This window comes from Pholcus phalangioides, unplaced genomic scaffold (assembly GCF_987345545.1).
Source record: "Pholcus phalangioides strain wild (caught in Gottingen) unplaced genomic scaffold, Ppha-v1.0 ptg000042l_1, whole genome shotgun sequence".
In the NCBI taxonomy this organism is placed as follows: Eukaryota; Metazoa; Arthropoda; class Arachnida; order Araneae; family Pholcidae; genus Pholcus; species Pholcus phalangioides.
The window spans coordinates 30422318-30447162 of NW_028301628.1; the positions used below are offsets into that span (position 1 = coordinate 30422318).

Sequence of the window (24845 nt, forward strand, 5' to 3'; positions counted from 1 at the left end):
TGAGAGATTGCTTCACATCCGCTCTCGCCATAGGTGGAGATAGACTTGAAAGTCTTGGGGGGGGGGGCATGATGATGTCAATTCATATATACGCAAATACATTAGATCAGTCGGCTTTACCTCTGACTTGGTCACTCATACGGCCACTCAACCACTCACTTGGTTACTCACACGTTACTAATTTGGTCATTCATGCAGTCACTCAAGCGATCACTGATACGGTTAGTCATACGTCTATTTACCCACTCGGTCACTCACCCGATCACTTATGCTGCCACTAACGAATTCACCCAGTCACCTTGATCCCGTCCTGGGGCCAAATGTCGGGGGCTAAATGTGCTAGGGGTGAAACGTCTTGCGGACGTAATGTCAGAGGCGAAACTACTTTTATTTATTATTTTTTGAATTTCTTAACAACTTTTCAATGTCTTTAAATTTTTTTTCATTTTTATAATTCAAAATCAAATCTTATGTATATGAAATATCTTAATGAAATGTATTATGAATCTCCAAATCAAATCATTTTCAATTTTATTCTCGAAATTTAATTCGACGATTTCGAATTCGCAAAATTTTTAATTACTTTTTTGCATTCACAAAATGTTTTTATTCATTTTTTCTGGTTTTTTGAAACAATACGAATGAATACACTTCATAAATGTTATTTCCAGATGTTTCTGTTGAAAAATATCGATAAATGCATTCACAGAATATTTTTGTACGTACACACATTTGTATTTATTAATAAATATATAAGTTGACAGAATATTAAGAATATCTGTGTTTATTCAATTCTTTCACTATTCCGATAGGGTGAAAAAAAACAAATATTCTAACACTCAATTTTTTATTGTAATATTACTTCTGGGTAAATATTATGCTTGAAATATTTTTCATTTCTACTTTAAGCATTACGAGAAATAATTTTTTTATCCAGTTATGTGAATATTTTAGAATTCTCTGAGGAGAATTATTTGATTAAAATGACATCGATCAGAAGAACTGAGTTTGTAGGTTAATTTACGTTTTATGGTTTTCAGTGAAAATCATGTATAGCATTATTTATTGCATTTTGTACTTTTATATTTCAATACAAATCTTGATTTTTTTTACATATTACATTGCTAAACACTAATTTTGTTTTTTCCAGTGATTACAGGATGAATTTGGGGTGCCGAGTCCGAATCTGGAATTAGTTTTGTGAGATTGGCTTTAGTTTTTGAGATAAGTGCCCAAGGGGCGTGGTGGTAAGATGCTCGTCTACTACCGTGAAGGGTGCCGTCAGAACGCATGTTCTATACCGGGGGAAGAATATAGAGACAAAAAGATATTCTTCCCTAACGAGCTTGAGGTGACCACCGATAGATGACGCCTTCATTTCCAACCCGACTCGTTAATGGCAGAAAATTGCTCGCAGCGATATGGCCGGAGTCGGTGTGTGAAGTAGTATTGGCGCTAGTTTTTGAAGTAAAGATAAAGTAGTATTTCAATAGTAATACATAAGCAGCATACAAATCATATTGAAACTGTACGAAATGTAAATCAATGGTAAGCATAATATCAATAAATAAAGACACCTGGGAGATGTCTGATCATGATAATATATTGAACAAAATAGGAAAATAACAAAAAATTGAAAGCAAAAATTTGGCGCAAAAAAATTAGTGGCTGCAGACTATATTCAAATACAAATATGAGGCCACAACTGGCAAAATGCCAACGAGGTGGCTGAAAATGTTGGGAGATGCATTATATCTCAAAAACTATTGTACCAATTCGGTAAAACCTATACCGGTTTCAAAACCAGCAGCCTCAATACACCTTAAACCCTTTAAAATTTCCTTGGGAACAAGAATTATTATAAACATATATAATAATGAAAAGAATTAAATTTCATACTTTTTGAAATTAAAAATGTAAAATTTTTCAATAATTTAAAAAAAAAGATGAGTATGTGTTTAATTATAAAATTGAAAACTTGGAATAGCAAAAAATAAAAGTAGGAATTTTGAGAATTCAAATTTTAAAATGAAACAAAATTCAAAATATTGAAAATGTAAAGAATTCCAAAATATTGAAAATGACAAGTTAAAGTAGTTGTAATAAAGATTTTGAAATTGCAAAACTGGAATTGAAAGAGGAAATATTAAAATTAAAAAAATGGAATTGAATAAATATTGAAATTTAAAAAAAAGTAAGTCAAAGTAAAAAAAGTAATTCAAATTAAAATAAATTTGATTGAAATTAAAATAAAGTTGATTAAAAAAAACTGAATTGAAATTGAAATAAATTTAATTAAAAAAACTGAATTGAAATTGAAATAAATTTAATTAAAAAAACTGAATTGAAATTAAAAATTTTAATCGAAAATGAAAAAATAATTGGAATTAGAAATAAAAAGAATTGGAATCGAAAGTAAAAAAATTGTAACTATAAAATATGAAAAAATTGAAAATAAGAAAATTAGAAAGTAGAGGTGTTCAAAATGAAAAAAAAAAATGTATATATTGAATTTTTTAATAAGGTACAAATATTTCCTTTTTCCTCCTTTTATTTGATCACTATAATGAACTTTGACTTTCGTTCTGTTCAAAAGTTAAAAATTTACCTGTGCTGACATTTCAGTAAAAATGATAAGATATGCAAAACCTAAAAACTTGCTGCAATTTTACGTCACTATTGAAAATTGTCGAATACTAAAAAGAAAAAAAAAACGATTCGGAATTCAAACGCTTTGGCTCTCTCTAATTTGTTTTACCATAAAAAATATACACATAAAAATTGAAGTTGATATAATACTGTTTTATGTATAAGCATACAACCGACTTATTCCATAAGTCTTAGAATTTAAAAATAATTATATTTCTAAAAAAATTGATTTTTTTCCTGTAAAAAAATTTTGATTTAATTTTCTTCATCTTTAAATCTTTGTTTTTATTTTTGAATTTTTTAAATTCAATCTCTGGAATTTTCATTAGATTTTTCTAGTTTTAAACCTTTCAGTGCCACATTATGAAAAAATGAAATAGTTATCATGAAAATTTTTAGTTGGTGATTTTAGTTAAAACTAAGGTTTAAAAAAATCGAAATGCTATTTGTTACACTATGGATTAATTAACCTGGTATTTCTAAGTTTCATGATCACTATAATAATTTATAATTTATAACTATAATGAAGAAACTTCACGTGTGAACTTCAGGCGAAATATTTCTGTTGAAAGTTTGTTAATTTACAAAAATTATAGTTCCTAAATCTTCAAATTAAAAAAAAAAAACTTCAAAAAAATAATTTTTTATAACTTCATCCTTTGCTTAGTGTTTTTTCAAACTGATTTTTTTTAAGTCGTGAAAAATTTGTCAAATTTGTTCTCAAAAATGTGTGAAATATGCGTTCGTTAGATGTTCTTCGTACATATGGGGTTCAGCAATTTCCCCATAATAACTGAGAGTTACTCGTACCATTAGTTCTCCGGCTTTTATTTCACGCACATGAGTTATAATGGCCTCTTCATTTCCTCGAAAATTGAAGAAGCGCTATTTACTATAGAAGACATAATTACGGGAACTTTTCGTTTCATATTTGGAGTGCTTAATGAGGAAACTTCACGTGCAAACTTCATGCGAAATATTTGTGTGGAAAGTTAGCTAATTTACAAAAATTACGGTTTCCAAGAAATTTCTTGTTATGAGAACATGTCGGGAAATCAAATCTGTGGGATCTGAGAGAGAATTTATTTGACCTATCTCTTTCTATGAACCTCCCACAGCGAGTAGAGTATCCGGGAGTAGCTTAATTAACCGGCTAATTAAACAGCGCTTATGCTCGCGAAATTCAAACAACGATTAGTTCTATGAGGTAATGATTAGAGAGTTTTCCGCCTAATTCCGCCTTTTACAATGAAAAATCCCAGTCACCAGATTCTCATGGTAAATTTACGCCAGCCGTTATAATAATGTTCCGCTTCATTCGATTTACTTACCAAGTCCCGGATCACAACATGGTATCTAATCTTATATAATGGCTACAGTGCCCTTTATTTCTTCGGAAATTATTCGTAGAACATCGAAAAGGCCATAATTATTGTACTTATCGCTGATTATATAGATTAAAACTAAATTCCAATAAAAATATAAATATTATTTTTTAGGAAAATCTGGACGCCCTCAATGATTAAAGGTAATCACTTGAAAATTGTAAGATTATGGAATGCAAATTGTTTCAACAATTGATTAGTTATGCCAGCTAGAAGTGATTGATTGATTGTGCAGTAGAACCGCATGAACCCATAGCGTTAACGAATCTTCGTTCGTTAGTAAAAGGGTGGATCAAATGAAAACGGAACAGTTGTTATAATTAGGTTTATATTTGTATGAGGATGGCGAAACTTTGTGTGGAGGTAGAACGGATATAAGGAAGGCAATCACCTACTGCGGAATGGATTTGCTCTTGGTGGAAAAATCATGCGAAATTATGTTGGGGCGGTCGGCTGATAGTATCGTCCAACAGGCAATCGGTAGTTTTTCATCTACGTCTGCGGAAAGTTTGCGAATAAAGAAGGGTGCAGCGACCTCTACTTGAACTTTTACCGATGACGGAAAAATGAAGACGTCGCGCTTCGCAATTTTCTAGTGCGAATGATTGTTACCTCGCAAGTTGCGATAAAAATCGAATGCCGGACGTGATTTCGAACAGCACCATGATTTCGAACAGCAAGCTTCTCAAGGTAAGCGAGTAATCGTTTCATCCGTTCCAAATGGACAATCCGCCGAATGTCGATCGCGTCGCTATGAAGCCGCCTCCATTTTGGAGAAACAATCCAAACTTGTGGTTTATCCAACTACTAGAAGCACAATTCTCGATCGCAGCGATAACTGCCGATGAAACGAAGTTCAACCATACCATCGCTGGTACCGATGCCGATATTTTATCGACAGTCCAACATTTAGTTCTAGAACCTCCCCAACAGCATAAATACGACGCGCTGAAGACACGTTTGATTCAGGTTTACGCGGAGAGCGAATCATCGAAAATTCGTACGCTACTGCAAGGTTTAGAACTAGGAGATCAAAAACCATCGCATATGCTTGCCCGAATGCGTGAGCTTGCCGGACGTAACTTCAGTGATGACTTACTGAGATCGTTGTGGTTAGCACGACTCCCCGCTAACGTCCAAGCTATACTAGCTGCTTCGAGCGAAGGTTTTCAACAACTCGCTTCGATGGGAGATAAGATAAACATTTCAAATGCCAACTAGAAGGACGTCATTTTACCATTTATAGTGACCATCGTCCATTGATGTATGCCTTCAAACAAGACCCGAACAAAGCTTCGCCTCGACAACTACGGCAATTGAATTATATCGCAGAATTTACTACTGATATCAGGTATATTCCTGGACCAAACAATGTAGCTGCTGAAACTTTGTCACGCATCGCAACTATTGCTTCTCCATCACCAATCGACTACGATGCGATTGCCGACTCACAATGTGACGACGAATTACGTGAACTCCAACAAAGCTCATCATCGAGGATCGCCAAACTTCGTTTGCCGGACAGTACTATAACAAAGCACTTGTTTTGTGACATTTCCACTGGTCACATCGACTTCAACGGATCATCCAGGAGAATCTCCATCGATCGGTTGATCCCGGCTTTTTTAAGTGACCAGCAGACCCAAGTGCCTTCGACGTCACCCGTCCGTCCAAGTACAGTACCAGCAACTGTGACTCGTTCCGGTCGTCATGTCCACTTCCCCGATAGATACATGACCACGACATTTCGTTGACACTAGGGGGGTGGGGAGTGTGTAGCGACCTCTACTTGACCTTTTACCGATGACGGAAAAATGAAGACGTCGCGTTTCGCAATTTTCTAGTGCGAATGATTGTTACCTCGCAACGCAAGTTGCGATAAAAATCGAATGTTTTTCTTCGCAGTCGGCAAGCAACCATTGCTATGTGATGTCCTTCATTTTTATGCGTCCGTACCAAATTAAACATGTATTTATTTAAAAACCTTCTGATTGTTATTATCATTAATAATGGAGCTGAACAACCGGTCCTACAGATAGGCGCCTACACACCGGTGCCCTGCATCGGTTCCTACACGGGTGCCTAAAAGGGTAACGTGGTGTTATTCGTTTTTTAGTGGTAGAAAGAGTTCGAGTTCACGATATGCATCGGCGAACGATGGCAGTGTACGGAAAACATGCATTGTCATTGACTCTTAAGCAAGACTGGAAGAAGCGTTTCCTCGAGTGGGCGGGAATCTGTGAATGATGATACGTGACATGTTAAAAGTACCTCGTTACGGACACTTTGGTGAAAGAAGTCGATCAGATAATCAACCCAAACAGAAGACGTACAATAAGAGACATCAGGAAGAAGTTGGTAGTGCGTTTCAGTTCCGTTAGTGCCATCATTACAGAGGAACCCCACTACAGGATCAAAAATTATGAAAATGATCATTTTTGTCGAACCACGATCATTTTATGCGCACAAGGGCTAATTAGACCTTGACATATAGTTTATTGCCGATTCCGAACGGCAGGCTTGTTTTTTAATACTCATCGAGAGGTTCGTATAATCCTTCTTGGTGTACATGACTTGGTGTACTTACCCCACGATGGGGGACTCCCTGCGGTAGCAATTTTTCTTCGGTCATGTCGCCGTTTCTGTTGTACCCCTTTGTCAGGAAAGTATTCTGACAAGGACGAACCGGGTATCGAACCCGCGACAACTACAGGAATGTGAGTGCAGAGTGGAAAATGCTTGTGCCAGTCCTGCACACGTGTCAATGACAGCGCACGTTCTCTGGCTTCTTTTACCGATGCATTTCGAAAACTCGAAATCTTTCACACTCCGCCACTGAATTACATCACGCGTTGCTCTTCTTTACCCATAAAAATTTCGCAGATGCAGATGAAAAAAAAAAAACCAACAAAACAGGTCCATTTCCAAGTATATAAAGGCTTGCCTTTCTTATATCCTATTCCAACATCATCAACTCACGAAACTCCTATTAGAGGGAAAATGGCAAAACGTTCCATATCATAGAATTATTTTCCAACTTTGTTTATTATTTTCCAACTTAAAGTTTGACATGAAATGACTTTTTCATAGACAATGATACAGACAGAGAGGGTCCAAAATTTTTATTATTATTTTCACTATTTTGGGACACTTTATATCAAAAAATATTATTAATATTATAATTACCAGTTACATTTTAAACCATTTTTCCTATGCACCTCCGTTTGCATATAGTATATATACCTTATATATGAAATACTGTGTATATCTCAGCGTGTTACTGCTCATAATTTCGAATAAATTTAGCGACGTATTATCTTCTATATATATAAAATTGATTTTCTGTGTGTGTGTGTATGTTCTCTATACAAATCTACAATTTTAGATTGATCGTCGCCAAATTTTGCATATATACCAAATGGGACCCGACTTGAACGATAGGCAACTTTAAAATGCAGGGCAAATGCCCCAAACGGGCAAAAAACTGTCGGGCAACAATGGTTTTTGGGCCTCAACAATCACTTTCCGAACGTTTACTTTGGTTACCGTGGTTCCCTAGCAATGCGTTTCAGACGTGTGTTTTCAGTGTTTATGCATTTACAATGATTTGTCACTTCTTTAACGTTGCAAATGTATGTACTTTATAATAGTTTATGTGTTTATAATGGTTTGTCACATTTTCAATACTCTCAGTAATGAGGCTTTTTGAATAGACGTCATAATCATCAACAGCATCGCTTTGAGGGTCAGGAAAAGGGTGATCCTTATAGAAATCAGTGTTATAATTGCCGATTCTACTGTATAAATGCGGAAATTTGGTGGGGTTTTCTGTCACATCAATAATTTTAAAAATTGTATTGAATTCTCGATTTTTGAAATATTGAGTTCGCTTAGAGATATACGAAGCCCAGAAAATTAAATATGAAGTAATTAGCCGGAACTACTTTTGAGTTGGACATTCATGCAATAACATTGATTTCAACTTTTTATTTACATCTTTTCAAGCATGAAAATTAATGCCTCCGTATTGTCTTTTGATATTCAACTGCATAAATTCATGTGGGTTAGGATATTTTAAAATTAATTATATGGGCCTGTAAAAAGTACATAGAAAAAATTCCACAGCTTTAATTAAGCATTTTCGGAAGCTGAAACAGGCAGATGGATAATTTGAAGTTCAGGGAGGGGAGGGGGGGGGGATCGAAATACCTATCGCCCATCAAAAAAAAAATTGGGGGGGGGGCTATTCATTTCCACGTTTCTTTAAATTTAGATTTGTTTATTTCATGAGTCGCGCAGGAAGTCGCCATATTGGTTAACTTTAGAAACAGTTTGCATGCCCCTCAAAGAAAGAGGGAGATATCACGTGATCCATAAAGCCTCATTGAAGAAAACCCGGGCAACGCCGGGTATTATAGCTAGTATAAGTATAAAACCAAAATAAACAAAGCGAAATAATGGCAACAATGCAATTTTTTATTCCCCATTAGTTCGATAATCACCAATTTTCCGTTTTTCAGATATTGAAAGAACAACTCCTTTCGACATGATTGAATAGAGCAAATCAAGGGAGATGATACCACTAGTAGTCAATAAGTTTGCGTACCTAACAGTCTGAGTGATTATCTAGTATTGTGTCTGATTTTTCAGTGCTGTCATCTATGTTCCAGAAGTGTAATGATTGAATATTTGTACCATTTGAAGTCCCGTTGCTGCCTGTAACGAGACTTTTTTACGGGGAGATCGGCTAGTGTTCGATTCTCAAATAGTTGGGAAGTACAAAAAAACTAACTTTAGCCGACCACTACTGTTGCGGCGATGGGGGACCTCGCGATGCGAGTCCGTCACTATGACCACTCGACAACAACAGCGACAGATTCGTTCACTGAAAATTTGTGGCGCTAAGCGGCGTTGGCGCTATAACGTGTTTCGACTATACCTGGACCGAGTAAAAAACGGAAGAAGTTCATTTACTGTTCATCAATTAAGACTTGGAGGAAGAGGAAGGGGAAGAAAAATCGATTAACAATCTTGTCCTACACCTGAGCGTAAGATTACCCAATGTTTGCGACGGTCATTAAGTGCAAAAGGAATTAACCTGATTTTCCGAGAAACTTTAAAAGCAAATCTAATTTATCAACAGCTTTAAAACCTCTTAATGAGAGCTGAGCGGCCGAAGATTTTGCGCAACCCGCTGACCTCACGGAAATGACGGAGAATTCTTGACGATAATGTAAAGTGTGCTCTTTAGTGTCATGGATTAATCGATTGCTGGCAAAAAAAAGTTAACAAAGTATGTTTTTTGAGGTGTCGCTGATCGCATTGCCCTTATGAAGTTTTCCTTGTGCTATACTACTACTGCCAAACTACTCATGCATTTCGTAAATATTCCTCTGTGGAATTGCTAACGAATTGTTACATGGTGGAATGTGTAATGTATGTGTTACTGCCAAAGCCCGGAATTGGCCAGTTCGTGAATTATCCAATTTCGTTATAAATCGATCCGACCAATGTCCGAATTTTTGTCTTTGGGCAGTCAGTTCGTGAAGTGGACGGAGATCTTTGGCCAATGTCCATTAACAAAAGAGATGAATTGGTTCATCGTCAAGTTGGCTTACTTTTTCGCGGTAATTATTAAACTCATCAAATCACAGTTACGATGCAATAATCATTTCTTTTTCAAAATTTGACAGGAAAAACTACATGCCTCTCTATATTTTTTTCTCTCTCGTCACATGGAGCTAATCATCAGAGCCTTCATAAGTCTCCAAAAACTTTTTTTCTTCGTCGAAACCTTAAAATTCCACTCGTCACCTTAGACATCTCTGCTTGTAAACCTATATCACTCTTCCGGTACTCTCATATGGCTGTGAAAAACCTGGGTTCTCCCATACGCTCTACAATATACAAAAATTAGGATATATTCAAAATAAATCCGCCCGCTTCATTTTAAACTGCTGGTCATCCTCCGCCTTCCGTTTCTGAACTCAAGCACCAACTCAATATCTAACCGTTTTCCACCCGTAGACATATCTCTCGATTACCATTCGTTTTCAAAATCCTCCATGGCCTTTTTTCATATCGACACCTTCAATATTCTAACACCCCCAACCTTTCACACTTGTCTAATAGAATTAACCATTCCAAAAAATTGAAACGCATCTTTGCATCCATAGACTGTTTCAAATTTAGTTTCTTATCTCGAACAATAACCAATTGGAACAACCTCCCATCAATCGTTATTGATTTCAGAACAGTCCTATCTCCTATTTCATAGGCCAGGCAATATTGAATAAATAAAAAATAAAAATAATCCGATACAGCCACTATAAACACGGAAGAGCCAAAAAAAAAAAAAAAAACTGGTACAAGCATGCGTATGCAAATAAAGAGATATGGAACCAATCAGAGTACGGCACTGCGGTCGGCAACGCCTATATAACACAACAAGTGTCTGGCATCATTGCTAGATCGGTTACTGCTGCTACAATGGCAGGTTATCGAGATTTAAGTGAGTTTGAACGTGGTGTTATAGTCGGCGCACGAGAGATGGGACATACCATCTCCGAGGTAGCGATGAAATTTGGATTTTCACGTACGACCATTTCACGAGTGTACCGTGAATATAAGGAATCCGGTAAAAAATTAAATCTACGACATCGCTGTGGCCGGAAAAAGATCATGCAAGAACGGGACTGATGAGAATCATTAAACGTGACAGACGTGCAACCCTTCCGCAAATTGCTGCAGATTTCAATGCTGGGCCATCAACAAGTGTCAGCGTGCGAACCATTCAACGAAACATCATCGATATGGGCTTTCGGAGCCGAAGGCCCACTCGTGTACCCTTGATGACTATAACACCAAACATGGCCCCCGCTCTGTACCTTGCGGGATATAAGCGGATTACCTTGCGGCTGGGACATGCTGGAAGAACTCTCCTGACACACATCCAGGCCCGGCGAACATCCCCCGACTCGCAAGCCATCGGGTCCGTCCCGCCGGGACTCCACTCCATCCCAAGCAGCCACACTCCGAGAAGCTTCCGGAAACCTCCGATGGTCAAGAAGGAGCACAGGTGGACCACCCGCCAGTTCTCCGACCCAGCAAAAACATTCCGCCGGCTCTCGACTCCACTAGTCCACGAAAGAACACCCCCGCCCGCCACTCATCGCCCAAAGGAGCAACAGAACAGAACCAAACGTCCGTCCCCCTCCTGCAGCCCGCACCCTTGATGACTGCACGACACAAAGCTTTACGCCTCTCCTGGGCCCGACAACACCGACATTGGACTGTTGAGGACTGGAAACACGTTGCCTGGTCTGACGAGTCTCGGTTCCAATTGCTTCGAACTGATGGACGGGTATGGAGACAACCTCATGAATCCATGGACCCTACATGTCAACAGGGGACTGTTCAAGCTGGTGGAAGCTCTGTGATGGTATGGGGCGTGTGCAGTTGGCGTGATATGGGACCCCTGATACGTCTAGATACGACTTTGACAGGTGACAGGTACGTAAGCATCCTGTCTGATCACCTGCACCCATTCATGTCCATTGTGCATTCCGACGGACTTGGACAATTTCAGCAGGACAATGCGACACCCCACACGTCCAGAATTGCTACAAAGTGGCTCCAGGAACACTCTTCTGACTTTAGACACTTCCGCTGGCCACCTAAATTCCCAGACATGAACATTATTGAACATATCTGGGATGCCTTGCAACGTGCTGTTCAGAAAAGATCTCCACCCCCTCTTACTCCTACGGATTTATGGACAGCCCTGCAGGATTCATGGTGTCAATTATTGCCGCTGTTGTGGTCGAGTGGTTATAGTGACGGACTCGCGATGCGAGGATCCGGGTTCGAACCCCACAGTGGTGGTCGGCTGAAGTTGGTTTTCTGTGGTTCCCAACTTGAAGGCGCAAATGCGAGCTGATCTCCCCGTGAAAAAAGTCTCGCCACAGAGAGCAACAGTCCTACAACGATAAATCATTCAATCATAACACTTCACTCATAGTTTGAAAAACTGGTGGCAGATGGCAGCACTATACATAACAAGCATTACAGAGAAACAAAAAACTTCACGTCAGGTTTCACTACACGTACACGCACATTCCCTCATGTACGGATTCGTTGGGGGTTCCGCATGTGTGGTGTCGGCTCGGGGATCCATGATGTTCTTAAGTCAGCCACCTCGTTGGGCAATTTGCCTGTTGTGGCGTTGCATTTGTATATACAGGAAGATTCAGAAATTACCTCCAGCACTACTTCAGACATTAATCGAGTCCATGCCACGTCGTGTTACGGCACTTCTGCGGGCTCGCGGGGGCCCTACACGATATTAGGCAGGTGTACCAGTTTTTTTGTTTCTTCAGTGGCGACATTCACCGACATGGTTTAAACTATAGTCACAAATTTTTGATGAGAGATCGACACGAATGTTGGTTAAATTCAGGTTTTTAATCAATGTTGATCTGTTATCCAAAAATTGTGACTCCAGTTTAAACCATGTCGGTGAATACCGCCCATAGCCGTGAATCTCCCATTGGTGATTTAAAAAACGGATTTGGCGCCTACCGGGCCGTCTAACATCAGCACAACGAACTTTGGCCGGGCATTTCCGGCCACTTCAAGAATTGGAGGGCGAGAAACCGGAATCATTTCTGAAATTCCGGCTGTGTCCGCATTTCGGGCATTGGCAGCAACATATGCATTGTGTATGTGACGTGGAGATCGTTTCTGAGAAATGCTTTTTTTGTGTTCAAATAGTGCTGCCACATAATTTTGAATTCAGAAGTAATAACGCGGTTGGCTATTTTTCCTGTCTCATATTAAGGTAGGAATATATAGTGTAAATGCTGGTTTCCGATTCTACAAGTCGGTCGCGTTACGGATTGGTTAAAGAGAAATTCAGGGTTTTAACTAATCTATAACGGAGCCACCTCGCAGAAATGGAAACCAGCGTGCACTATGTTCGCACCCTTAAGCCTCAATTTTAAATGTTTAGAACCTGATTGCTATCTGAGGAGAGACTTTTTCAAATGGGAGAGGGATGGGCCTTAAAGTTGGAAAGCCACAAAAAACAAACTTAAACTGACTACACTCTCTCATTTAATCCGTTTATCTAAAGCTTTGGGAAGAGGCAAAAACGTCGACGTTGTCTATCGGGATTTCCAAAAAGCATTCGATTGGGTCTACAGTGGTAAACTCCTGAAGCATGAAATTAGACGCAACTTGTTGTGTGAATTAGATGGAATCATGGTTGCGAGATAGATCGAAGCGGATTATGATGAACGGAGAATTTTCGGGGCTTCACAAGTGGAGTCGCTCAAGGAAGTGTCCTTGGGCCCATACTTTTTCACTTTTTATCGATTAACTTGATCAGGGTGTCGATGGAATTGCTAGCAAATTCGCCGATTCGCCGATGACGAATGGGGGTAGGCGGGAATCGAAGCGGTAGGAGAGATGCTCCAGTTGAACTTGAATATGACCTCAGCATAGCCTAATGAATGAAGCATGACGTTTACTGTTGATAAGTGCATGGTCGCTCATTTTTGTTCGAACAGCCTTTGCTTAACTTACGAATTCAATGGTGTTACTATTCCGGATGTAACTTGGGTCACCGATTTGGAATTTCTCACTCATTGTTCAGCGGTGGTAAAAAAATCGAATAGAATGCGCAGTTTCATTTCCAAAAAGGTCTCTTTGAAGTTCTACCGAAGTCATTGTTCCACTTTCCAAGGCTTAGTTCGTCCTGGACTGGAGTATGCAGTAAAGTTTTGGAGATCATACCTACATAAAGGGACATATACACTGAAAAGCCAAAAAAACTGGTGCACCTGTCTAATATCGTGTAGGGCCCCCGCGAGCACGCAGAAGTGCCGCAACACGACGTGGCACGGACTCGACTAATGTCTGAAGTAGTGCTGGAGGTAATTGACACCTGAATCCTGCAGGGCTGTCCATGAATCTGTAGGAGTAAGAGGGGGTGGAGTTCTCTTCTGAACAACACGTTGCAAGGCATCCCAGATATGTTCAATAATGTTCATGTCTGGGGATTTTGGTGGCCAGCGGAAGTGTTTAAAGTCAGAAGAGTGTTCCTGGAGCCACTTTGTAGCAATTCTGGACGTGTGGGGTGTCGCATTGTCCTGCTGAAATTGTCCAAGTCCGTCGGAATGTACAATGGACATGAATGGGTGCAGGTGATCAGACAGGATGCTTACGTACCTGTCAGAGTCGTATCTAGACGTATCAGGGGTCCTGTATCACGCCAACTGCACACGCCCCATACCATCACAGAGCCTCCACCAGCTTGAACAGTCCCCTGTTGACATATAGGGTCCATGGATTCATGAGGTTGTCTCCATACCCGTATACGTCCATCAGCTCGAAGCAATTGGAACCGAGACTCGTCAGACCAGCCAACGTGTTTCCAGTCCCCAACAGTCCAATGTCGGTGTTGTCGGGCCCAGGCGAGGCGTAAAGCTTTGTGTCGTGCAGTCATCAAGGGTACACGAGTGGGCCTTCGGCTCCGAAAGCCCATATCGATGATGTTTCGTTGAATGGTTCGCACGCTGACACTTGTTGATGGCCCAGCATTGAAATCTGCAGCAATTTGCGGAAGGGTTGCACGTCTGTCACGTTTAATGATTCTCGTCATGATCTTTTTCCGGCCGCAGCGATGTTGTAGATTTAATTTTTTACCGGGTTCCCGATATTCACGGTACACTCGTGAAATGGTCGTACGTGAAAATTCAAATTTCATCGCTACTTCGGAGATGCTATGTCCCATCTCTCGTGCGCCGACTACGTTCAAACTCACTTAAATCTCGATAACCTGCCATTGTAGCAGCAGTAACCGATCTGACAACTATGCCAGACACTTGTTGTGTTATATAGGCGTTGCCGACCACAGCGCCGTACTCTGATTGTTTCCATATCTCTTTATTTGCATACGCAAGCCTTTACCAGTTTTTTTGGCTCTTCAGTTTACTTGGTTGAGGGGATACAGAGAAGAGCTACGCACGTGATCTTGTTGTTATGAAGAGAAACTTGATTTCGTGAATATGATTTGACCATTTTTGTCGCACCACGGTCACTTTGTGCACACAAGGGCTAATTAGATCGGGACCTACAATTTATTGACGATTCCGAACGGCAGGCTTGTTTTTTCATACTCATCGAGAGGTTGAAGCGCTAACCACTCGATGGGGGACTCCCTGCCGTAGCAATGTTTTGCTGCGGTCAAGTCGTCGGGTATCTTATCGACCGGGCTATCACTCCCCGATTTCTTGAGTATGCTTATATTTTAAGAGACATAGGTGTCCGGGGATATGATCGACGTTTTTGAAATTTTCAACGTGATGGATAGAACGGATCAGGGTGAGTAGCAAACAGGGCGTATGACATTGCATTGGCAAACCATTCATCCTATATGCATACTTCCAATTATAAAAAGTTTTTAAATAACGTGTAGTACTCAGATATGTCATTCATGTTTCAAGGGGCTGTTATTTATCAAAATAAAAAAAAAAAAATTAACTTTTTATACAGTCCCCGTGTGGCCCGAAACGCAATTAGAAAGTTGGTGCTCTGTCTCGTCTGATGCCAACTAAAGAAATTCCGCATTTCCAAGTGAAATATTCGAATTCGAAAACAAACGGAGGAAAGTTGGGAGCAAACATAGAAAAAAAACCGTTTTACACGCATTTAACGCTTTTTTCCCGAATTCGAATATCTCAGTGAATATTGTACTTAGAAATGTGGAATGTTTTTGTTTTCATCAGGAGAGACAGGGCAACAACTTTCTAATTGGGTTTTAGGGGCACACGGGAGAACTGTATAAAAAGTTAATTTTTTTAATAACTATACAACCCCTTCAAACATAAATGGCGTAAGTACTACGCGTTATTTGAAAACTTTTTCTAACTGGAAGTACCCCACTAGGATCAACGGTTCGCCAGGCAATGCCATACACCCGTTTGCTGAGCAAACTGTACAATTCAAGGTATAAAATAAACATACTTTACAAGGGCTCGTTACAAATGCGAGTTTTTAACGATTTAACAAAATTGCAGACACCCCCCCCCCCCGATCTTGCTTTCGTAAACAACATTCAAATGTACCAATTCCTTCAAATTTTATGAAATTTCAAACTGTTCAAGGATTTATGTGACATAATAATATAATTCTTAGTTTGTTTGTTAAATTTACATTTTTTTCGTTTTCGAATTTTAATTTGACATGCATATTTTTATGCATATTTTTCTTCACCTCATTGGGTAATTTGCCTGTTGTGGCCTTTGCTTTTGTATTTATACCAAGTCGCAATTCATGTTGGAAACTAATCGTTTTAATCTTTAAAATTTTTCGATCATTGTACATTTTCATAAAACATTAAATAATCATAAGATAGTAATAACTAATCTACAAATATACATAGAAAACATGTATAAAAAAATACTTTATTGAATGAAGCATAGACATGGTTATATTGGAACATCACTGGTATATATAATAAGAGTGATATCAAAAAATAACTCTTCGACAATGTTCGGAATGATTTGCTTTTTTGCACCGCACAATACCTATCAAAATAAGGGGGGGGGGGAAGAAAATTTATACAATATATAAAAATATTTAAGAAATATAATAAATATAAATTTAAAATAATTGAAAAAATGTTTTGAATAAAATTTTATATATTTTTTCACCTTCAAAAAATTTTCTTGTTTTGTTTCCTTGACAAGACAAAAAAATTTTTGGATTTTGAAGAGAAAAAAAAACAATTTCCATTTGGTTTTTTTCGTAGAGTATTTTCCTCATCGTGGTAGAAAATATTGTCTGGTCACCTGCAACGAAGTAACAATACAATAACATTGCATAATGAACATGTTTTAAAAAAATAAATAAATAAAATGCGATAATCTTTTGGGCTATATGAATATTAACAAAGATATAATATATATAAGAATATGAATATCAATAATACTCAGAGATCACTAACGAGAAAAAGTCAAATGCACGTAAAAATATAAAATTCCTAATGTATTTGGACGCACAATGGGTGTCGTCTTCAAAGGAAAAATACAAATATTTAACCACTAATCACGCTGACCGAGTATCCCACTGGGGTTGAATACCAAATGTGAACTCTTGGTTGCTCCTCGAAAAAAAAAAAATGTGTGCCTGTTCACTTTCAAATGCATTAGGAGTTTTTATTTTTCGTGTATTTGCCTTATTCGTTTGTAACTTCATGTTAAAGATGCTATACCACAGAATAAAGAATGGGTCGTTTATTGCATTAAATGTGGTGACTGTCCTCTTGATTTCATAATGTGGCGACAGCGTCCACCTCTGGATGGCATAAAGAATGAAATTTTTCAAACACTTGTTTGCGAAATGCTAGGGGAACAAATATTCGCGGGACTTTTTGCGAATGATCAGCATAGAGGTTCAGTCTGTATTCGGGGAGAAAGGTTCGCTGAATTTTTAGTGAATTTTGATTGCTTGGGCGAACTAGAGTCGAGAAGTTTGGAAAGTTCTGGATCGGTCTGTTTTGGCGTCGGCCAGAAGAGTGTAGTCGATTTCGTCGAGATGGAGTGCGTCAGCTTCTAACCAAGACAGAGCGTCTGCTGGAGTGTTGAGAATGCCAGGCAGATATCGGATGTCGGTGGTGTACTCGCTGATGTAACACAACTGTCGTTGGACAATCGGAGACGCTGACTCTAGCTTCGGGACATTGGTTTATGATCAGTCACGATGGTAAGGTGACGACCTTGCAACTGATAAACTGATGGCGAAAATATTTTACTGCTAGGAAAATAGACAGTATAGTTAGCGTTTGTAAGTACTCTTAGATTTCTGAGTACAATTGAACGAGGTACTGAAGTAAGCTAAGGGTTTCAAGCGATCGAGCAAGTCGCCGGGATCCTTATTTGGGGTAGTGTAGTTGTGGTAACGAGCTGACGAGATGAGTCTTGCCGATTGGCCACGAGCGTGGACAGCGGTCGGTCATGTGTAGAGCAGTCTGTCGAGGGCCCGAAGGATGCGTTGGCGTGGTTGTCATGAGCCGGAGGAACATCTGAGAAAAGTTCACAGAGGACTGCCCCAGCATGCGTACCACTGGCATCAGCAAGCAGGAAAAGTCGAGAGTTCGGACGCAGATGTGCAAGTAGAGTTGCGTCGGCGAGCTCTTGCTTGATGTCGGTGAAAACTTTCAGCTGGTAATAAATTTAAAATGAGTTCTAGCCGTTTAAAATTAGTCCATGAGTTCGAGCGCGCTTGTTGGCTTGTATTTACCTTTAAGGCAACATTTGAGCGGATCGATGATTTGTGAACATAGAGGGATGAATGTTTTGTAGAATGCAATCATACTAAGGAAACGTTTCAGCTGTTTTAACGTTTTAGGCGGTGGATAGTCTTTGATAACCGTGACTTTGTCGGCGAGCAGTTTGAGACCGTGAGCGTTGATGGTATACCCCAAGAAAGTCAGTTCAGGGACAGTCAGGACTGATTTGTTGGCATTGAGCACGAGACCGTAGGCAGGCATCAAGACGTCGGAAAACCTCTTCCAGGTAACGTTTGTGGTCGTCGGGTGAGGTAGTGTACACCAAGATGTCGTCGAGATAGCAAAATGTGAAGGGTAGACCACCTAGCGCCGTGTCCATAAACATCTGGTACGATGCATCGGAAGTTCAAGCGGGCAAATGCGTATTTTCCTAAGGAGCACACAATTGCAGTCTTGTGTTGTTGCGGGCCGTATATTGGGATTCGAAAATACGCCCGACTCATATCCAGTTTCGAAAAAATTGTGCAGCCTGCTATCTGGTTGTTTACGTCCTGAATGTGCGTACTGGGCCACTATCACGTCCGGGTCACCAATTGTTGTAGAGGGAATGTGGCGGATGGAAACAAACACTTCCTTCGGCAATTCGAATCGCATATATTCCACAAATTCAACAGTTTGTTCGGGAATAAACCACATCCATACGATTGCTTACGAACCTACATCAAACCGGCCTATCTCCTCAACGACCAGTACCTGGACGGGTCAGACATCGAAGTTCCATCAATACCAGAACAGCAGATGGTGGAACTGAACTTGTGTTTTGCCGCTTAAACGATATAGTCACGCGGCCAGCTAGTTCTTGTAGGCTCTGTAAATTTAATTATGTAATAAATGTTTAATATCTTTGAATTGTAGATGGAAGTGTTTGTCTCCATCCGCCACATTCCCTCTACACAATACGCACCCAAAAAGAAAAAAAACTGGTTTTGAGCAGCTTAAAACTACATAGCGTGGCCGATGCAGACTAGGCTGTATAGGTATATTAGTATATGAAATCATTATGAATAATATTATTTTACTCACGATCCAATGCGAAATTCCCTTCCAACGATTATGAGCCGTCTCGGCCAAAATAGCTCTAAGCCTCTTGACGCTCTCTTCCTCCATCTTGAATCCTCCCGACGAATACGAATCTCTCAAAAAAAGCCATCATCAAATCAACGGATGGTCACCGTTGTTTGATTATCCTTCCTCGTTTTGAATAACGTGGTCGCAGTCATGTTGAATGCAGATTCAAATAATGATTCGGCCGGAGCAGTTTCGATGACTATCTATTTGAACATGTGAAAGAAAGAATAACGACATTAATTGTTAGAATAAATCAACAACTTTATTGCAATATAATGATGATAAATATATTTACTTCCAATAATAATAATAAAAAAACTGAAAATTATTTTAATTCATGTGATATTTTTGATGTTTTCTCCCGCAAGGCGATTTGTCATCCGTCCAATTCACCGTTGTTTGTTTTCGTTTCATACCACCTAGCGCGAGAAGAATCTTGGAAATATTCCAAATTAAACCCATCGAATGTTTAACTCATTCCTCCTCTATACTTTGTCTCTCTCCTACCACTTATATATACATTCTGTAAACCAGAGAAAGGAAATTTGTTTACGGCAAACTCATTTCTGTTGAATTTCCCAAGCTCCTTCAAGGAAACCGGGGGTTAAAAAACAAATAGCAACAAACTGTAACTAATTTCCTCTCTTTTAGGAAATCCAAAGGAGAGAGAGAGAGAAAGAGACAAATTACTTATTTAACTCCAGTTCCGTGAGAAAACTAGAACATGGATCTTGAAGAAATTGTTTATTTAGTCATTTTTTTGCTTTTTTTTCCCCCGCTGTGTCGGATCTCGTCGTCTCGTTCCTTAAATTTCTGGCAGCGGTTAGTTGGACAAGTCGCTGCGTCTTACAGGAGATTCAAGCGCGTTTATTCAATTATGTATATGCGAAATACGAGGAAAGTTTAAAGTAACGGATGGAGATAAGTCAATGAATTCGTTTCACATTCAAAATAAAAGGGGAAAAAGGGGCTTAAATTGCTAGGAGAAGAATTTGTTTCCAATTGAGATGCGTTGTGTGTCTCAGCCGGAATTTTCGTCGGGAAATTTAGCATATGTTCCACTAGGTGGGTACAGTTTTAAACACTCGTGTACACCAAGAAGGATATTGTTTCCCATTTCTGTCTTTAATATACAGTGGTTGTTTTTCCTTCCCACACTCCCTTGGATAATGCGTTTTTTATATGTTGGAAAAAATTCAGTTTTTTTTCTTCTGTAAGTGATTTCATTAATTATCCATTAATTAATTTCTAAGAATTATTTAACTTATTAACGCTCTTTTCGGATATGGCTAATATTTAATTTTAGTTAAGAAAAAGGTACTATTTTTTGAGATGTGGAAGAAAAGATTCATTGAATAATTCTTCACTTATTGATTCCAGTCGCAACATTTATGAATTAATGTTTCTTTGACACTTGAATAAATTTTTTGACGTCTTTCCTGAGTCATGTGCTAAGCACAACAAGCTATTAACACGAGGTACCAATGTAAGCAAACCACTAAATAGTTCAGGTAAAAAATGGTATTTTTTCCTCAATCGAAATGAAAAACGTACGATCGCTAACACATAGACATGATTTATACAAAAATTGTCACGTTTTCAAGACAAATAAATTCAATTGGTCGGCGCGTTTTGGCTCTTCAATGGAGAGCCGTCATCAGGACCTCGTGGTCAGAATTCACACGAATGAGTCGGTACCAATGTAAGCAAACCACTAAATTTGCTTACATTGGTACCGTACGCAAGTTTTGAATTCGTGTGAATTCTGACCACGAGGTCCTGATGACGGCTCTCCATTGAAGAGCCTAAACGCGCCGACCAATTGAATTTATTTGTCTTGAAAACGTGGCAATTTTTGTATAAATTAAAACCAGGCAAAGTTTCTCATTTTTGTGATAACATAGACATAAGATAACATTAACTAAGATAGACATAAGATTCGGTTATATTATATCTATGGATCTAGCAAAAGAAACTTTTTTACAACGCAAATCTCGCGTGACATATTTCTGCGAGCGAAAGCTAAAATGAGGTGTTGAAATATTGGTGTGATTCATATTTTTTTGACAATTGAAAAACTTAATTTTTGTCACTATTTCAATTTTCCCGAATAATCAGTCAGCATGTTGTAATTTTTTCCCCCATCTGACAACCCCCCCCTCCCCAAAAAAAATGCTCTGCCGTTCACCCAGGGGGTGCGCGCACCGCTGTTAAGAACCGCTGCTAATATCTTATTCCTTTCACTTTAATTTTTTCCCTTTTTCTTTATTTGATATTATTTTGATTATACAGTCGAATCCCGTTATAACGAACTCCAAGAGACCGTAAGAATCACTTCGTTCTAACGAAATTTCATTATAAAGTAATTCCAGGTTATTTAAAATTGTCCCTATGTAAACTTATCTGGGGGATCAAAAAAGTGTTCGTTAAAATGAGATTTTCGCTATAACGGTATTCGCGTTAAAACGGGATTCGACTGTATTTATACGTGTAGTATATATTTTTATTTAGCAATATTTTCAGTGTAATGATCTTGTTTGTATACACCAGGGTGTCCTGTAAGTTCTGATGCGGCATTTATTTCATCAACCCTCCGTAATAGAGGTATGTTTTCAATTTAGAAAATGCTCAAAAACCGTTCAAAAATTACCCTGCACCAGTTTTGAGAGTGCAAATACAATGTGTCACAAAATAAAATAAATCTGAATTACGTACTATACACCCCCCCCCCCCCGTTCTCTAACTTCCAATTAGAAAGTTGGTTGTCCTATATATCCTGAGGCCTACAAAAAAATATTTCAGGTTTCTAAGTGTGCAATAATCGGTAAGATATTCGAATTCAACAATCGGAGAAAAGTTGGGAAAGGACCGTTGTCCGTTACGTTAGTTTTGGCTTTTCTTTCCCCCAACTTTTCTCCCAATTTTTTTTTGAACTGAAATAACTCAGCGAGTATAGTATTGAAAGGCTGGTCTAAGAGAACGACTTGGACCTCATCCAGCCTTCACCCCAAATCAGAGAAGCCGCCTTCCTTCACGAACTGCCAATCCGTCTAGCAACAGACTGGTTAAGGAACGAAAGCGGTCACAACGTACAGAGCGTTCTGGAAGCAAACGGAAGAATGGGCTAAGCTGGGCCAATATGTAGACAGCCTATGCCGCTGCTGATTCTTTGTATCAGTGGAAGACAAATATTGGAAGAAAACATTTGCGAATGACTAACGGGCCAGTCTTGACACAAGTGTGGTCTCGGTTCTACAAAATTAATCGATTATGAACAGCACAAAAAAAAAAAACATTCTTGTTTTCAATGCATATTAAAATACTACACCATACTTTCCGTAAACGCGGTCTACATTGGCCCTATGGTCCTCTGTCTCAAAACGATAAAATAACAAAAGGTACTCTAATTGCTGTACAAAACAATTTTCGGAACTAATTTCTGTAGTACTTGGCAGAAACTACGGAAACTAGTTATGAAAATGGTTTTCTACAGTAATTATATTTATATTATAATACGTTTTATTATTTTATCGTTTCGGGACAAGACGAATCGCCCGTTGGACAAAGTAGCCTGCGTTTACGGGGGTTCATGTATTACGGTTACGTGTTTATGCATAACGGAATAATAAAAATATGAATTCAGTTTTGTGTTACTTCGCTGACCACGAGCCAGTGGTCGCTGTCCGCATCAACGCTGATTCTCAGTACGCTGATTGGTCCGACGGTCGGTACAACCGTACCTTCAGAAACACCGGGGTCCTCGTGGAAATTTCCGACTACCAGGTATTTGTCATCGGTACTTGGGTACGGAATCAAATCTGGAAATTTTGGTGGCAAAACTGGAAGCACTTGGGTCGTCGCATTGATTAGGATATCGTCGGGGTGCTCGGAGTTGCCGGTTCTTATGTGGTATCTGATCAAAAAGCAAAACAAGAAAAATTTAATAATAAGCAGTCAATAAAAACAAGTTATAGAACCATGCTGTGCTAGAATATTACCATGTAAATTCTGTAAATATTTGTTCGCATATCAATTTTCGCTTGTTAATGATGCAAATGCTATGCCAGTGGGCCTCAATGTGTGCGCTGCGGCTTCTTGGAGCACCGTCAACTATTGCCAGAGACGCCGCTGTGCGTTGTTATTGTTAGACTATTCTGGAGAGTCGCGGATACACGTCAACAAGGGCAAGGGAACCGCGGAGGACAAAAGTTTGAGAGCCACTGCCCCACGTGAAATCGAAAAATTGTAGCATCTTGTTTTTAAACCCAAGCAAGCCAGTTCGGTGAGTTTGGTGACAAAGTTAAATATTTTGACGACGTCATGACGTAAGGAAGACGCTTGTGGAAAGTATCAAGAGGAAACACGAAACATCTGTGTGTATGTTACGGTAAACGTGATAAATCGGTAATCATGTATGATGCCCTGTTAAATTATGCATAATCCCTAATCGTTTCGGTAAGTTTCACAAATTTATCACTTTTACTGGTGATTAACCTAAATTCCATCGGTTAAATTTGATAAATGCTAAGAAAAATCTCACTCTTACCGGTGATTATACATAATACCCACAAGGTTGGTTAATTTGATAAATACTTGAAATTTATCGCTTTTACTGATTATTATGGAAAAGGATGAATAACAAAACGTACTCTAATTAATGAAGAAAATAATTTTCGGAACAAATTACTGTAGTTACTTAGCAAGTACTCTAAAAATAGTTTGATTATATATATATGCATAGCAGTATACATTACATTAAGAAATACTGAAATTAAAAATTCAAAACAAAAAATTTGAAAAGTTAAAAAACTCAGAATAAAACTTTCGACGCTAGAGTATAACGCCCAAAACAGCTGAATAAACTTAGAAAAAAGCGTGAAGCTTCGGCCTTTCGGGGCCCTTTAGAAATCGGGGTCCCGGGCGCTGTCGGTGCGCTCGCCGTGAAATCTGCCTTTGCCCTGCAGTTTCTAATTCATTAGTTGAGGGCTTTACTTTAGACTAGTGAATAGACACATGAATAATAAGTTCCTCGGCTAAGAAATAAGGCGTGTATTAGGTGTGACACACATTTATTTACTTTGCTAAACAATAAAATAAATTTATTTTAAAAGGCGTTTAGATTTTCGATAATCTTTCGCAACCTCGTTTATTTACGCCGCCTCCCGGAGGGTCCCGACCCACAGTTTGGGAACCACTGCCCTACTGTAACCCGAAATTTTATCTTTGTGCCTTTACTCCTCTCGTGGACTCAAAGTAGCATAATCCGGAAAGATATGAATTTCATATTCGTATTCTCATGAATTCTATGCAGGGGGTTTTTATTAGGGCTGGTCCGATTAATCGATCGATTGCTAATCGTAGTTAAAAAATTTTAGTTGAATTAATCGACT

General features: G+C 38.9%; 2 protein-coding genes across 3 annotated transcripts in view; one reads left to right on the plus strand and one right to left on the minus strand.

The window, feature by feature from the left end:
• The first annotated feature begins 4754 nt into the window (after nt 1-4754).
• Nucleotides 4755-5255, plus strand: LOC149064790 (uncharacterized). Its single transcript, XM_089254627.1, has one exon. The coding sequence runs from the start codon at nt 4755-4757 to the stop codon at nt 5253-5255; it is 501 nt and encodes a 166-aa protein (XP_089110753.1).
• An 11264-nt stretch (nt 5256-16519) lies between these two features.
• LOC149064791 (alpha-1,3-mannosyl-glycoprotein 4-beta-N-acetylglucosaminyltransferase B-like) overlaps nt 16520-24845 on the minus strand; it is a 77238-nt gene continuing 68912 nt past the window's right edge. The window contains exons 11-14 of one of the 2 annotated variants that reach the window (XM_089254756.1): nt 23119-23368; nt 19411-19658; nt 16751-16888; nt 16520-16624 (exon numbers count right to left, since the gene is read on the minus strand). In XM_089254756.1, coding sequence (XP_089110882.1) covers nt 19545-19658; nt 23119-23368 — 364 coding nt within the window. In that variant the 3' untranslated portion in view covers nt 16520-16624; nt 16751-16888; nt 19411-19544. Of the gene's footprint in view, nt 16625-16750; nt 16889-19410; nt 19659-23109; nt 23369-24845 lie in introns of both variants that reach the window. The other variant, XM_089254755.1, reaches the window with a different exon arrangement.